We start from the raw sequence: 16,233 nt of genomic DNA on the forward strand, positions 1-16,233 counted from the left end.
TCGTCCCGGATGGAGATTAGTGTGACAAAATGTGTGTTAGAAACATTCATTCCAGAGGTAATGATGAAGAGAGTGAATAACAGCAACTTATTGCCTAATGATGGGATAATATTCCTGCAAATTAAACTTTAAGGTAAGACTCTGTAGTGGGTTACAAAAAATCCAGAAATTATCATACCAATTCCTCTTCAGGTTCAAAATCTATAAAAAGAAAAGTAAAAACTAACATGACCTTGATGTTACACTGGGGTGGGTGATAATACATCTTCTGGTGATGGATAAGATTCATGCAAAGTATCATTCCAAACCTTCCAATGGTTCAAATGATACTGTAACCTGCAGACAGGAAAAATAATACTATGACTTAAACCCTAATTTTAACCTTGAAGGTATAGCTCTAAAATTGTGTCAAGACTCAACATATGGTAGTAAGTAAAGCTTGTGCAAACTTTTATCCTACTCCTAAAATCAAATCAGAAGTAACAACTAAGTATAGCTCTAGAAATCAACAAAAAGAAAGCACAATTACCTAACCCATAACAAAGACTTGAAGATATGGCCTTGAGGGTGGTGTCATGACACATCATTTGGTGGTGGGTATACTTGTACACATTCATAACTTTATCCCTCCACCAGTTCAAAAGCTAGGAGTAGACACAAAAGAAACCACCATGTCTAGCTGTGACCTTGACCCTCAAGGTAATGACTTTGGTAGTGACAGTACTGTGCAGTCCTAAGGATGGGTCATAGCATGTCACCTGATACTGAGTAAATTTTATGCAAGTTTTGTCCCAAACCTTTGCTAGTTCAAAATATACCCAGTGGAAAGAAAAATCACTGATACCAGCCATTACAATGACCTTGAAGGTACCATCTTAGATGTGAGTCACTACATAACATTTAGCAACAAGAATGACAGCAAGCATTCATTCCATTCCTACAACCACATCAGAATTTACGAATTAATCATAGTAAAAGAAACCCCAATGACCTCACCCATGACCTTGATTTTGAAGGTGATGGGTATTACTTGTAAGAAGTATCAACCCAAGTCCTCCACTGGTTTAAGAGTTAAGGAACAGCCATGGATAATACAATGACTGCTGCTGTAGCCTTGACCTTGAAGGTATGATCCAGAGGATATATCAGACACACTATCCGGTGGTGAGTAACATATGTGCAAATTATCACCCTAAATCCTTCTCTGGTTCACAAGAAGTTTTGTGGACAAGTGTGTGATGGACAATGGACAGAAACAGAGATGAAGGGACAGACAAACAAGATGATGAATATAGGGCATCTGCTTTACATAAGGGCCCTAATATAAAAAGGTTGTTACTTCCCAGAAGGAAAGATATCAACTCTTACAAAAAAATAAAAGAAAAACAGCAGAATCAAAGAACATCTTATTTCATACAACTTTCCTCATTAGCACTCTTTTCTTTCATGAGCATTTTAAAATATTCAGTGAAAGTTAAATATGCAGGTTTGGAGAGATGAAACCCAGTTTCTACCACAGGCAGAGCTCTGAGCTTCTGAGAAAGCACCTAGCTTGGTGGGGGTTGAAACACTTTAACAAAAATAATAGTATGCAAAACAGTTTATCTCCTGTGATTGCCATAAATCACAGAAGGCCAGAAGATGCTTATCTATGGGGACTTAACAATGATATTGTATTGTGGCCCACCCAGGCATATGACCTCATAGCATGAAGTCAGGTGGCATGAGGACTCTGGTCACTCTATTCACTCACTGACCATTGGTATCTTTGCTTCAGGGCTGATACTGGAAGGAATCAAGGATGAAGAAGAAAGGGAAGGGGGAATATATGAAAGCTCACAAGGCTCTGCCTATGGTAAACAAATAGTTGTTGAATTTTCAAAACCTACATTTTTCACCTCCAAACAGAGCTCTACAAGCATATCAGATTGTAACCACAGGGAGGAGTAGGGACTTCACACTTTCAGGATGTTGTGAGTTTTCTAAAAGCTATATCCTACAGACAGCATATTTCTAGCAAAATTTGAAAGTCTAAAAAAAATATTAAAAGATATCTAAACGCTACACCATACAGACATTTAAACCTTGGGTTGTCGATATGGACTTTAAATCTTTGTGAGCTCCCAAAATTTAATCTGAGCGTACACCCAACAAATTCAAGTGATGGTCAATCTAACTTCTCTCTCTCTGTGCTTAGAGGTAAGTTTTCCTCTAACATTATATTGACAATTACTCTCTATGGTCTCCTGACATGTGTAAATATTACAGCTGGCTGTTTCCACTATCTGAACCACATATAATTTCATCTATTTACACTGCATAGTAAGGCAGGGACCAGGGTGGAAGGAGTGTGTAGTGTTCTCCTACTATGATTATCTCTGGATAACTAAGCTTTCATGATGGAGCTAGGGGTGGCATACAGCACCTTTTAAATCAGCTGATAAAATTGGGCCCACAACTGCTGAGGTTTGTTTGTATCATAATATTACAAATTATACAAGAATCATTCTAGAGGTGTTAAAGAAAAGCATAAGGATCATCCTCTTCTGTAAGAAGCATACTGAAATCCAAACACATATAGTGATATAATGAATGGTGTTCGTCAAATGCCAAGGATCCCTCTAGCTAACTTTCGGCAAGTAGAGGTTCCTTATATAAACCTAGGTAGATGCTATTCTGCTTACATCATGGGCCCAGTGCATGTATAGAAGAAACTAAAATTTACCACATCTTTTTGAAATATTTACTTATTTATTTATTTATTTATTCATTTTCCTTTGTCGCTGTCTAATGCGTTAGCGAAGTAGCGCAAGGAAACAGAGGAAAGAATGGCCCAACCCTCCCACATACACATGTATATACATACACGTCCACACATGCAAATATACATACCTATACAGCTCAATGTATACATATATATATACACACACAGACATATACCTATATACATAATTCATACTGTCTGCCTTTATTCATTCCCATTGCCACCCCACCACACATGAAAAAATACCCCCCTCCCCCCGCATGTGTGCGAGGTAACACTAAGAAAAGACAACAAAGACCACATTTGTTCAAACTCAGTCTCTAGCTGTGGTGTATAATGCACTGAAACCACAGCTCCCTTTCCACATCCAGGCCCCACACAACTTTCCATGGTTTACCCCAGACGCTTCACACGCCCTGGTTCAATCCACTGACAGCATGTCGACCCCAGTATACCACATCATTCCAATTCACTCTATTCCTTGCACGCTTTTCACCCTCCTGCATGTTCAGGCCCCAATCACTCAAAATCTTTTTCACTCCATCTTTCCACCTCCAATTTGGTCTCCCACTTCTCCTCGTTCCCTCCACCTCTAACACATATATCCTCTTCGTCAATCTTTCCTTACTCATTCTCTCCATGTGACCAAACCATTTCAAAACACCCTCCTCTCCTCTCTCAACCACACTCTTTTTATTATCACACATCTCTCTTACCCTTTCATTACTTACTCGATCAAACCACCTCACACCACATATTGTCCGCAAACATCTCATTTCCAGCACATCTATCCTCCTCCGCACAACTCTATCCATAGCCCATGCCTCGCAACCATATAACACTGTTGGAACCACTATTCCTTCAAACATACCCATTTTTGCTTTCCGAGATAATGTTCTCGACTTCCACACATTTTTCAACGCTCCCAGAACTTTCGCCCCCTCCCCCACCCGATGATTCATTTCCACTTCCATGGTTCCATCCGCTGCCAAATCCACTCCCAGATATCTAAAACACTTCACTTCCTCCAGTTTTTCTATATTCAAACTTACCTCTCAATTGACTTCTCTCTCAACCCTACTGTACCTAATATCCTTGCTCTTACTCATATCTACTCTCAACTTTCTTCTTTCACACACTTTACCAAACTCAGTCACCAGCTTCTGCAGTTTCTCACATGAATCAGCCACCAGCACTCTTTCATCAGCAAACAACAACTGACTCACTTCCGAGCTCTCTCATCCAAAACAGACTGATACTTGCCCAGCTTTCCAAAACTCTTGCATTCTCCTACCTTACAACCCCATCCATAAACAAATTAAACAACCATAGAGACATCACATACCCCTGCCGCAAACCAACATTCCCTGACAACCAATCACATTCTTCTCTTCCTACACGTACACATGCCTTACATCCTCGATAAAGACTTTTCACTGCTTCTAACAACTTGCCCCCCACACTATATATTCTTAATACCTTCCACAGAGCATCTCTATCAACTCTATCATATGCCTTCTCCAGATCCATAAATGCTACATACAAATCCATTTGCTTTTCTAAGTATTTCTCACATACATTCTTCAAAGCAAACACCTGATCCACACATCCTCTACCACTTCTGAAACCACATTGCTCTTCCCCAATCTGATGCTCTGTACATGCCTTCACCCTCTCAATCAATACCCTCCCATAAAATTTCCCAGGAATACTCAACAAACTTGTACCTCTGTAATTTGAGCACTCACTTTTATCCTCTTTGCCTTTGTACAATGTCACTATGCAAGCATTCCGCCAATCCTCAGGCACCTCACCATGAGTCATACACACATTAAATAACCTTACCAACCAGTCAACAATACATAATAATAATTTTAATAAATTCCACTGCAATACCATCCAAACCCGCTGCCTTGCCGGCTTTCATCTTCTGCAAAGCTATTACTACCTCGTTGTTTACCAAATCATTCTCACTAACCCTCTCACTTTGCACACCACCTCAACCAAAACACCCTATATCTGCCACTCTATCATCAAACACATTCAATAAACCTTCAAACTACTCACTCAATCTCCTTCTCACATCACCACTACTTATTATCACCTCCCCATTAGCCCCCTTCACTGAAGTTCCCATTTGTTCCCTTGTCTTATGCACTTTATTTACCTCCTTCCAGAACATCTTTTGATTCTCCCTAAAATTTAATGATACTCTCTCACCCCAACTCTAATTTGCCCTCTTTTTCACCTCTTGCACCTTTCTCTTGACCTCCTGTCTCTTTCTTTTATACATCTCCCACTCATTTGCATTATTTCCCTGCAAAAATTGTCCAAATGCCTCTCTCTTCTCTTTCACTAATAATCTTACTTCTTCATCCACCACTCACTACCCTTTCTAATCTGCCCAGATCCCACGCTTCTCATGCCACAAGCATCTTTTGCGCAAGCCATCAATGCTTCCCTAAATACATCCCATTTCTCCCCCACTCCCTTTACCTCCTTTGTTCTCACCTTTTTCCATTCTGTACTCAGTCGCTCTTGGTACTTCCTCACACAAGTCTCCTTCCCAAGTTCACTTACTCTCACCACTCTCTTCATCCCAACATTCTCTCTTCTTTTCTGAAAACCTCTACAAATCTTCACCTTCACCTCCACAAGATAATGATCAGACATCCCTCCAGTTGCACCTCTCAGCACATTAACATCCAAAAGTCTCTCTTTCGTGCACCTATCAATTAACATGTAATCCAATAATGCTCTCTGGCCATCTCTCCTACTTACATATGTATACTTATGTATATCTCTCTTTTTAAACCAAGCATTCCCAATCACCAGTCCTTTTTCAGCACATAAATCTACAAGCTCTTCACCATTTCCATTTACAACACTGAACACCCCATGTACACCAATTATTCCCTCAACTGCCACATTACTCACCTTTGCATTCAAATCTTCCATCACTATAACCTGGTCTCGTGCATCAAAACTACTAACACACTCACTCAGCTGCTCCCAAAACACTTGCCTCTCATGATCTTTCTTCTCATGCCCAGGTGCATATGCACCAATAATCACCCATCTCTCTCCATCCACTTTCAGTTTTACCCATATCAATCTACAGTTTACTTTCTTACATTCTATCACATACTCCCACCACTCCTGTTTCAGGAGTTTCCTTCCCTTGCTCTTGTCCTCTCACTAACCCTTGACTTTACTCCCAAGACATTCCCAAACCACTCTTCCCCTATACCCTAGCGCTTTGTTTCACTCGGAGCCAAAACATCCAGGTTCCTTTCCTCAAACACACTACCTATCTCTCCTTTTTTCTCATCTTGGTTACATCCACACACATTTAGACACCCCAATCTGACCCTTTGAGGAGGATGAGCACTCCCCGTGTGACTCCTTCTTCTGTTTCCCCTTTTAGAAAGTTAAAATAAAAGGAGGTGAGGGTTTCCAGCTCCTCGCTCCTATTTAGTCGCCTTCTACGACACGTGAGGAATGCGGTAGGTAACTTTCCTCTGCTAAGGCATTTCTGTGCTTGATAGCTGTTCTGCCTGCATCCGAAACTTTCAACTGTATTTATGTATGTATCTAATTATCATTAGTTCATTTTTTTTTTTTTTTTTTGCTTTGTCGCTGTCTCCAGCGTTTGCGAGGTAGCGTAAGGAAACAGACGAAAGAAATGGCCCAACCCACCCCCATACACATGTATATACATACATCCACACACGCAAATATACATACCTACACAGCTTTCCATGGTTCACCCTAGACACTTCACATGTCCTGATTCAATCCACTGACAGAACGTCAACCCCAGTATACCACATCGATCCAATTCACTCTATTCCTTGCCCTCCTTTCACCCTCCTGCATGTTCAGGCCCCGATCACACAAAATCTTTTTCACTCCATCTTTCCACCTCCAATTTGGTCTCCCTCTTCTCCTCGTTCCCTCCACCTCTGACACATATATCCTCTTGGTCAATCTTTCCTCACTCATTCTCTCCATGTGCCCAAACCATTTCAAAACACCCTCTTCTGCTCTCTCAACCAAACTCTTTTTATTTCCACACATCTCTCGTACCCTTACGTTACTTACTCGATCAAACCACCTCACACCACACATTGTCCTCAAACATCTCATTTCCAGCACATCCATCCTCCTGCGCACAACTCTATCCATAGCCCACGCCTCGCAACCATACAACATTGTTGGAACCACTATTCCTTCAAACATATCCATTTTTGCTTTCCGAGATAATGTTCTCGACTTCCACACATTCTTCAAGGCTCCCAGAATTTTCGCTCCCTCCCCCACCCTATGATTCACTTCCGCTTCCATGGTTCCATCTGCTGCCAGATCCACTCCCAGATATCTAAAACACTTTACTTCCTCCAGTTTTTCTCCATTCAAACTTACCTCCCAATTGACTTGACCCTCAACCCTACTGTACCTAATAACCTTGCTCTTATTCACATTTACTCTTAACATTCTTCTTTCACACACTTTACCAAACTCAGTCACCAACTTCTGCAGTTTCTCACATGAATCAGCCACCTGCGCTGTATCATCAGCGAACAACAACTGACTCACTTCCCAAGCTCTCTCATCCCCAACAGACTTCATACTTGCCCCTCTTTCCAAAACTCTTGCATTCACCTCCCTAACAACCCCATCCATAAACAAATTAAACAACCATGGAGACATCACACACCCCTGCCACAAACCTACATTCACTGAGAACCAATCACTTTCCTCTCTTCCTACACGTACACATGCCTTACATCCTCGATAAAAACTTTTCACTGCTTCTAACAACTTGCCTCCCACACCATATATTATTAATACCTTCCAAAGAGCATCTCTGTCAACTCTATCATATGCCTTCTCCAGATCCATAAATGCTACATACAAATCCATTTGCTTTTCTAAGTATTTCTCACATACATTCTTCAAAGCAAACACCTGATCCACACATCCTCTACCACTTCTGAAACCACACTGCTCTTCCCCAATCTGATGCTCTGTACATGCCTTCACCCTCTCAATCAATACCCTCCCATATAATTTACCAGGAATATTCAACAAACTTATACCTCTATAATTTGAGCACTCACTCTTATCCCCTTTGCCTTTGTACAATGGCACTATGGAAGCATTCCGCCAATCCTCAGGCACCTCACCATGAATCATACATACATTAAATAACATTACCAAGCAGTCAACAATACAGTCACCCCCTTTTTTAATAAATTCCACTGCAATACCATCCAAACCCGCTGCCTTGCCGGCTTTCATCTTCCGCAAAGCTATTACTACCTCTCTGTTTACCAAATCATTCTCCCTAACCCTCTCACTTTGCACATCACCTCAACCAAAACACCCTATATCTGCCAATCTATCATCAAACACATTCAACAAACCTTCAAAATACTCACTCCATCTCCTCACATCATCACTACTTGTTATCACCTCCCCATAAACCCACTTCACTGAAGTTCCCATTTGTTCCCTTGTCTTACGCACTTTATTTACCTCCTACCAAAACATCTTTTTCTTTTTCTTTCATACTATTCGCCATTTCCCGCGTTAGTAAGGTAGTGTTAAGAACAAAGGACTGGGCCTTTGAGGGAATATCCTCATCTGGCCCCCTTCTCTGTTCCTTGTTTGGGGAAAAAAAAAAAAAAAAGCAAGAGGGGGAGGATTTCCAGCCCCCCGCTCCCTTCCCATTTAGTCGCCTTCTACGACATGCAGGGAATACGTGGGAAGTATTCTTTCACACCTATCCCTAGGGATAAACATCTTTTTATTCTCCCAAAAATTTAATGGTACTGTCTCACCCCAACTCTCATTTGCCCTCTTTTTCACCTCCTGCACCTTTATCTTAACCTCCTGCCTCTTTCTTTTATACATCTCCCACTCACTTGTATTACTTCCCTGCAAAAATCGTCCAAATGCCTCTCTCTTTTCTCTTTCACTAATAATCTTACTTTTTCATCCCACCACTCATTACCCTTTCTAATCTGCCCACCTCCCACGCTTCTCATGCCACAAGCATCTTTTGTGCAAGCCATCACTGCTTCCCTAAATACATCCCATTCCTCCCCCACTCCCCTTTGTCCATTCTGTATTCAGTCTCTCCTGGTTCTTCCTCACACAAGTCTCCTTCCTAAGCTCACTCACTCTCACCACTCTCTTCACCCCAACATTCTCTCTTCTTTTCTGAAAACCTCTACGACCCTTCAAGTTCACCTCCACAAGATAATGATCAGACATTGCTCCAGTTGCACCTCTCAGCACATTAACATCCAAAAGTCTCTCTTTCGTGTGCCCATCAATTAACACATAATCCAATAACACTCTCTGGCCATCTCTCCTACTTACATATGTATACTTATGTATATCTCGCTTTTTAAACCAGGTATTCCCAATCACCAGTCCTTTTTCAGCACATAAATCTACAAGCTCTTCACCATTTCCATTTACAACACTGAATACCCCATGTATACCAATTATTCCCTCAACTGCCACATTACTCACCTTTGCATTCAAATCACCCATCACTATAACCCGGTCTCGAGCATCAAAACCACTAACACACTCATTCAGCTGCTCCCAAAACACTTGCTTCTCATGATCTTTCTTCTCATGCCCAGGTGCATATGCACCAATAATCACCCAACTCTCTCCATCAACTTTCAGTTTTACCCATATCAATCGAGCATTAACTTTCTTACACTCTATCACATACTCCCACCACTCCTGTTTCAGGAGTAGCGTTACTCCTTCCCTTGCTCTTGTCCTCTCACTAACCCATGACTTTACTCCCAAGACATTCCCAAGCAACTCTTCCCCTTTACCCTTGAGGTTCGTTTCACTCAGAGCCAAAACATACAGGTTCCTTTCCTCAAACATACTACCTATCTCTCCTTTTTTCTCATCTTGGTAACAACCACACACATTCAGACACCCCAATCTGAGCCTTCGAGGAGGATGAGCACTCCCTGCTTGACTCCTTCTTCTGTTTCCCCTTTTAGAAAGTTAAAATACAAGGAGGGGATGGTTTCTAGCCCCCCGCTCTCGTCCTCTTTAGTCGCCTTCTATGACACGTGAGGACTGCGTGGGAAGTATTCTTTCTCCCCTATCGCCAGGGATAGGGGAGAATATACATATACATATATATACATATATGTTGGGGTGAAGAGGGTGGTGAGAGTAAGTGAGCCTGGGAAGGAGACTTGTGTGAGGAAGTACCAGGAGAGACTGAGTACAAAATGGAAAAAGGTTAGAACAATGGAAGTAAGGGGAGTGGGGGAGGAATGGGATGTATTTAGGGAATCAGTGATGGATTGCGCAAAAGATGCTTGTGGCATGAGAAGAGTGGGAGGTGGGTTGATTAGAAAGGGTAGTGAGTGGTGGGATGAAGAAGTAAGATTATCAGTGAAAGAGAAGAGAGAGGCATTTGGACGATTTTTGCAGGGAAAAAATGCAATTGAGTGGGAGATGTATAAAAGAAAGAGACAGGAGGTCAAGAGAAAGGTGCAGGAGGTGAAAAAGAGGGCAAATGAGAGTTGGGGTGAGAGAGTATCATTAAATTTTAGGGAGAATAAAAAGATGTTCTGGAAGGAGGTAAATAAAGTGCATAAGACAAGGGAGCAAATGGGAACTTCAGTGAAGGGCGCAAATGGGGAGGTGATAACAAGTAGTGGTGATGTGAGAAGTAGATGGAGTGAGTATTTTGAAGGTTTGTTGAATGTGTTTGATGATAGAGTGGCAGATATAGGGTGTTTTGGTCGAGGTGGTGTGCAAAGTGAGAGGGTTAGGGAAAATGATTTGGTAAACAGAGAAGAGGTAGTAAAAGCTTTGCGGAAGATGAAAGCCGGCAAGCCAGCAGGTTTGCATGGTATTGCAGTGGAATTTATTACAAAAGGGGGTGACTGTATTGTTGACTGGTTGGTAAGGTTATTTAATGTATGTATGACTCATGGTGAGGTGCCTGAGGATTGGCGGAATGCGTGCATAGTGCCACTGTACAAAGGCAAAGGGGATAAGAGTGAGTGCTCAAATTACAGAGGTATAAGTTTGTTGAGTATTCCTGGTAAATTATATGGGAGGGCATTGATTGAGAGGGTGAAGGCATGTACAGAGCATCAGATTGGGGAAGAGCAGTGTGGTTTCAGAAGTGGTAGAGGATGTGTGGATCAGGTGTTTGCTTTGAAGAATGTATGTGAGAAATACTTAGAAAAGCAAATGAATTTGTATGTAGCATTTATGGATATGGAGAAGGCATATGATAGAGTTGATAGAGATGCTCTGTGGAAGGTATTAAGAATATATGGTGTGGGAGGCAAGTTGTTAGAAGCAGTGAAAAGTTTTTATCGAGGATGTAAGGCATGTGTACGTGTAGGAAGAGAGGAAAGTGATTGGTTCTCAGTGAATGTAGGTTTGCGGCAGGGGTGTGTGATGTCTTCATGGTTGTTTAATTTGTTTATGGATGGGGTTGTTAGAGAGGTGAATGCAAGAGTTTTGGAAAGAGGGGCAAGTATGAAGTCTGTTGTGGATGAGAGAGCTTGGGAAGTGAGTCAGTAGTTGTTCGCTGATGATACAGCGCTGGTGGCTGATTCATGTGAGAAACTGCAGAAGCTGGTGACTGAGTTTGGTAAAGTGTGTGAAAGAAGAAAGTTAAGAGTAAATGTGAATGAGAGCAAGGTTATTAGGTACAGTAGGGTTGAGGGTCAAGTCAATTGGGAGGTAAGTTTGAATGGAGAAAAACTGAAGGAAGTAAAGTGTTTTAGATATCTGGGAGTGGATCTGGCAGCGGATGGAGCCATGGAAGCGGAAGTGAATCATAGGGTGGGGGAGGGGGCGAAAATCCTGGGAGCCTTGAAGAATGTGTGGAAGTCGAGAACATCATCTCGGAAAGCAAAAATGGGTATGTTTGAAGGAATAGTGGTTCCAACAATGTTGTATGGTTGCGAGGCGTGGGCTATGGATAGAGTTGTGCGCAGGAGGGTGGATGTGCTGGAAATGAGATGTTTGAGGACAATGTGTGGTGTGAGGTGGTTTGATCGAGTAAGTAATGTAAGGGTAAGAGAGATGTGTGGAAATAAAAAGAGCGTGGTTGAGAGAGCAGAAGAGGGTGTTTTAAAATGGTTTGGGCACATTGAGAGAATGAGTGAGGAAAGATTGACCAAGAGGATATATGTGTCGGAGGTGGAGGGAACGAGGAGAAGTGGGAGACCAAATTGGAGGTGGAAAGATGGAGTGAAAAAGATTTTGTGTGATCGGGGCCTGAACATGCAGGAGGGTGAAAGGAGGGCAAGGAATAGAGTGAATTGGATCGATGTGGTATACCAGGGTTAACGTGCTGTCAGTGGATTGAATCAGGGCATGTGAAGCGTCTGGGGTAAACTATGGAAAGTTGTGTGGGGCCTGGATGTGGAAAAGGAGCTGTGGTTTCGGGCACTACTGCGTGGCAGCTAGAGAATGAGTGTGAATGAATGGGGCCTTTGTTGTCTTTTCCTAGTGCTACCTCGCACACATGAGGGGGGAGGGGGAAGGTATTCCATGTGTGGCGAGGTGGCGATGGGAGTGAATGGGGGCAGACAGTGTGAATTGTGTGCATGGGTATATATGTATGTGTCTGTGTATGTATATATATATGTGTACATTGAGATGTATAGGTATGTATATTTGCGTGTGTGGACGTGTGTGTGTATACATTGTGTATGGGGGTGGGTTGGGCCATTTCTTTCGTCTGTTTCCTTGCGCTACCTCGCAAACGCGGGAGACGGCGACAAAGCAAAATAAATAAAAATATTACATACATATACACCCATACATGGAAATATACATTTTTTTTTTTTTTTTTTGCTTTGTCGATGTCTCCCGCGTTTGCGAGGTAGCGCAAGGAAACAGACGAAAGAAATGGCCCAACCCACCCCCATACACATGCCTTGATTCAATCCACTGACAGCACGTCAACCCCGGTATACCACATCGCTCCAATTCACTCTATTCTTTGCCCTCCTTTCACCCTCCTGCATGTTCAGGCCCCGATCACACAAAATCTTTTTCACTCCATCTTTCCACCTCCAATTTGGTCTCCCTCTTCTCCTCGTTCCCTCCACCTCCGACACATATATCCTCTTGGTCAATCTTTCCTCACTCATTCTCTCCATGTGACCAAACCATTTCAAAACACCCTCTTCTGCTCTCTCAACCACGCTCTTTTTATTTCCACACATCTCTCTTACCCTTACGTTACTTACTCGATCAAACCACCTCACACCACACATTGTCCTCAAACATCTCATTTCCAGCACATCTATCCTCCTGCGCACAACTCTATCCATAGTCCATGCCTCGCAACCATACAACATTGTTGGAACCACTATTCCTTCAAACATACCCATTTTTGCTTTCCGAGATAATGTTCTCGACTTCCACACATTCTTCAAGGCTCCCAGAATTTTCGCCCCCTCCCCTACCCTATGATCCACTTCCGCTTCCATGGTTCCATCCGCTACCAGATCCACTCCCAGATATCTAAAACACTTCACTTCCTCCAGTTTTTCTCTATTCAAACTCACCTCCCAATTGAATTGACCCTCAACCCTACTGTACCTAATAACCTTGCTCCTATTCACATTTACTCTTAACTTTCTTCTTTCACACACTTTACCAAACTCAGTCACCAGCTTCTGCAGTTTCTCACATGAATCAGCCACCAGCGCTGTATCATCAGCGAACAACAACTGACTCACTTCCCAAGCTCTCTCATCCCCAACAGACTTCATACTTGCCCCTCTTTCCAAAACTCTTGCATTCACCTCCCTAACAACCCCATCCATAAACAAATTAAACAACCATGGAGACATCACACACCCCTGCCGCAAACCTACATTCACTGAGAACCAATCACTTTCCTCTCTTCCTACACGTACACATGCCTTACATCCTCAATAAAAACTTTTCACTGCTTCTAACAACTTGCTTCCCACACCATATATTCTTAATACCTTCCACAGAGCATCTCTATCAACTCTATCATATGCCTTCTCCAGATCCATAAATGCTACATACAAATCCATTTGCTTTTCTAAGTATTTCTCACATACATCCTTCAAAGCAAACACCTGATCCACACACCCTCTACCACTTCTGAAACCACACTGCTCTTACCCAATCTGATGTTCTGTACATGCCTTCACCCTCTCAATCAATACCCTACCATATAATTTGCCAGGAATACTCAACAAACTTATACCTCTGTAATTTGAGCAGTCACTCTTATCCCCTTTGCCTTTGTACAATGGCACTATGCACGCATTCCACCAATCCTCAGGCACCTCACCATGAGTCATACATACATTAAATATCCTTACCAACCAGTCAACAATACAGTCACCCCCTTTTTTAATAAATTCCACTGCAATACCATCCAAACCTGCTGCCTTGCCGGCTTTCATCTTCCGCAAAGCTTTTACTACCTCTTCTCTGTTTACCAACTCATTTTCCCTAACCCTCACACTTTGCACACCACCTCGACCAAAACACCCTATATCTGCCACTCTATCATCAAACACATTCAACAAACCTTCAAAATACTCACTCCATCTCCTTCTCACATCACCACTACTTGTTATCACCTCCCCATTTGCGCCCTTCACTGAAGTTCCCATTTGTATTTGTATATACATATCCCCTATCCCCAGGGACAGGGGATATTTATTTATTAATAAATAAATAAATATCCCCTATCCCTGGGGATAGGGGAGAAAGAATACTTCCCACGTATTTCCTACGTGTCGTAGAAGGCGACTAAAAATTAAGGGAGTGGGGGGCTGGAAATCCTCCCCCTCTCGTTTTTTTTTTCATTTTCCAAAGGAAGGAACAGAGAAGCGGGCCGGGTGAGGATGTTTCCTCAGAGGCCCAGTCCTCTGTTCTTAACGCTACCTCACTGATGTGGGAAATGGCAAATAGTTTGAAAGAAAAGAAAGATCAGTTTGTACACGTATACATACACATACATACATATAAACAGACATATACATATATACACATGTACATATTCATATTTGCTTGCCTTTATCCATTCCTGGTGCCAACCCACTTTACAGGAAACAGTATCATTACCCTATGCTTCAGCGAGGTAGCGCCAGGAAAACAGACAAAAAAGGTCACATTTGTTCACACTCAGTCTCTAGCGGGGGGCTGGAAATCCTCCCCTCCAGTTTTTACTTTTCCAAGAGAAGAAACAGAGAAGGGGGCCAAGTGAGGATTTTCCCTAATAGGCTCAGTCCTCTGTTCTTAATGGTACCTTGCTAGCGCAGGAAATGGCAAATATGTATGAAAAAAAATGTATATACACATACACACATGTACATGTACATACATGCATTCATACTTGCTTGTCTTTATCTATTCCCTTTATCCCCGAGGTAGGGGAGAAAGAATTCTACCTCCATATTCCCCAAATGTCATAGAAGGTGACTAAAGGGGAGGAGTGAGGGGGTGGAGACCCTCCCCTTCTTGTACTTCAATTCCAATGACATGGAAAGAACAGATATTATGAAATTGTGAACTGAAAAGAATATTTGCACTATCATCTCGCTAACATGGGAGACAGCGACAAAGCAAAAAAAAAAAAAAAACTTATAAATAGAGAGATTACATTCATTTTACAGGTAGAGGATCTCCAAACAGAAGAAATATATACAATAAAGAACTTAAAAAAAATATGCATTCAATCAATTTATCCAAAACTTTTTAGCATTTCTGCCTCTAATAAGTGTAATGTAGACTATGGTATACTTTGGCAATTCACAGGTGAAGAGCTGGATGTTGGATATATGGGGAAAGCAAGAGCAAAAACAACAAAAATAATGAAAATAACTGACAGAAGTATGAAGCACTGCTATTTTGAATTCAAACATCAGGAACTTTGCAAGACCTGCAAGCATTCAGATCTTGGATGTTTACAGGCTATGTATTTCTGATTGGAGATCCTCTACCTGTAAAATGAATGTAATCTATCTATTTATAAGTGACAGTACAAATATTCTATTCAGCTCACAATTTCATAATATCTGTTCTTTCCATGTCGTTGGAATGCTTATCATATGTGTGGATCATATATACTTTAAAAGTATTTGTTAAAAGATGCTCAGATGATAAAATGCACTACAGATTTGTTGGGATGCAATAGGCATAAGAAAATGAAAAGATTTCTAAATGACTTACGAGAGCAATAACACTGTGTCCAGCTCGCTGACAATGAAGAAGGGCCATTATAACCAGCAAATTACCGATGTGCAAAGAATCAGCTGTTGGATCAAAGCCACTGTATACAGTTTGAGGTTGTTTTGACAGCTCTTCAATAAGTTTGTTTGTGCTGAAAAGATTACATCATGTAATCAGCAACATAAAAAGGTTTGGAATATCTGAATAAAAGAATACTG

The 16,233-nt window shown here is 41.7% G+C and overlaps 1 protein-coding gene across 2 annotated transcripts in view; it reads right to left on the reverse strand.

Moving 5' to 3' along the window:
- Window positions 1–16,233, reverse strand: part of TyrRS-m (Tyrosine--tRNA ligase, mitochondrial) — a 196,533-nt gene that overhangs the window by 165,203 nt on the left and 15,097 nt on the right. For both annotated transcript variants that reach the window (XM_071673002.1, XM_071673004.1), the window contains exon 2: window positions 16,016–16,166. In XM_071673002.1, the coding sequence (XP_071529103.1) occupies window positions 16,016–16,166 (151 nt within the window). The remainder of the gene's footprint in view (window positions 1–16,015; window positions 16,167–16,233) is intronic.

Source organism: Panulirus ornatus, chromosome 18 (assembly GCF_036320965.1).
Source record: "Panulirus ornatus isolate Po-2019 chromosome 18, ASM3632096v1, whole genome shotgun sequence".
Lineage (NCBI taxonomy): Eukaryota > Metazoa > Arthropoda > Malacostraca > Decapoda > Palinuridae > Panulirus > Panulirus ornatus.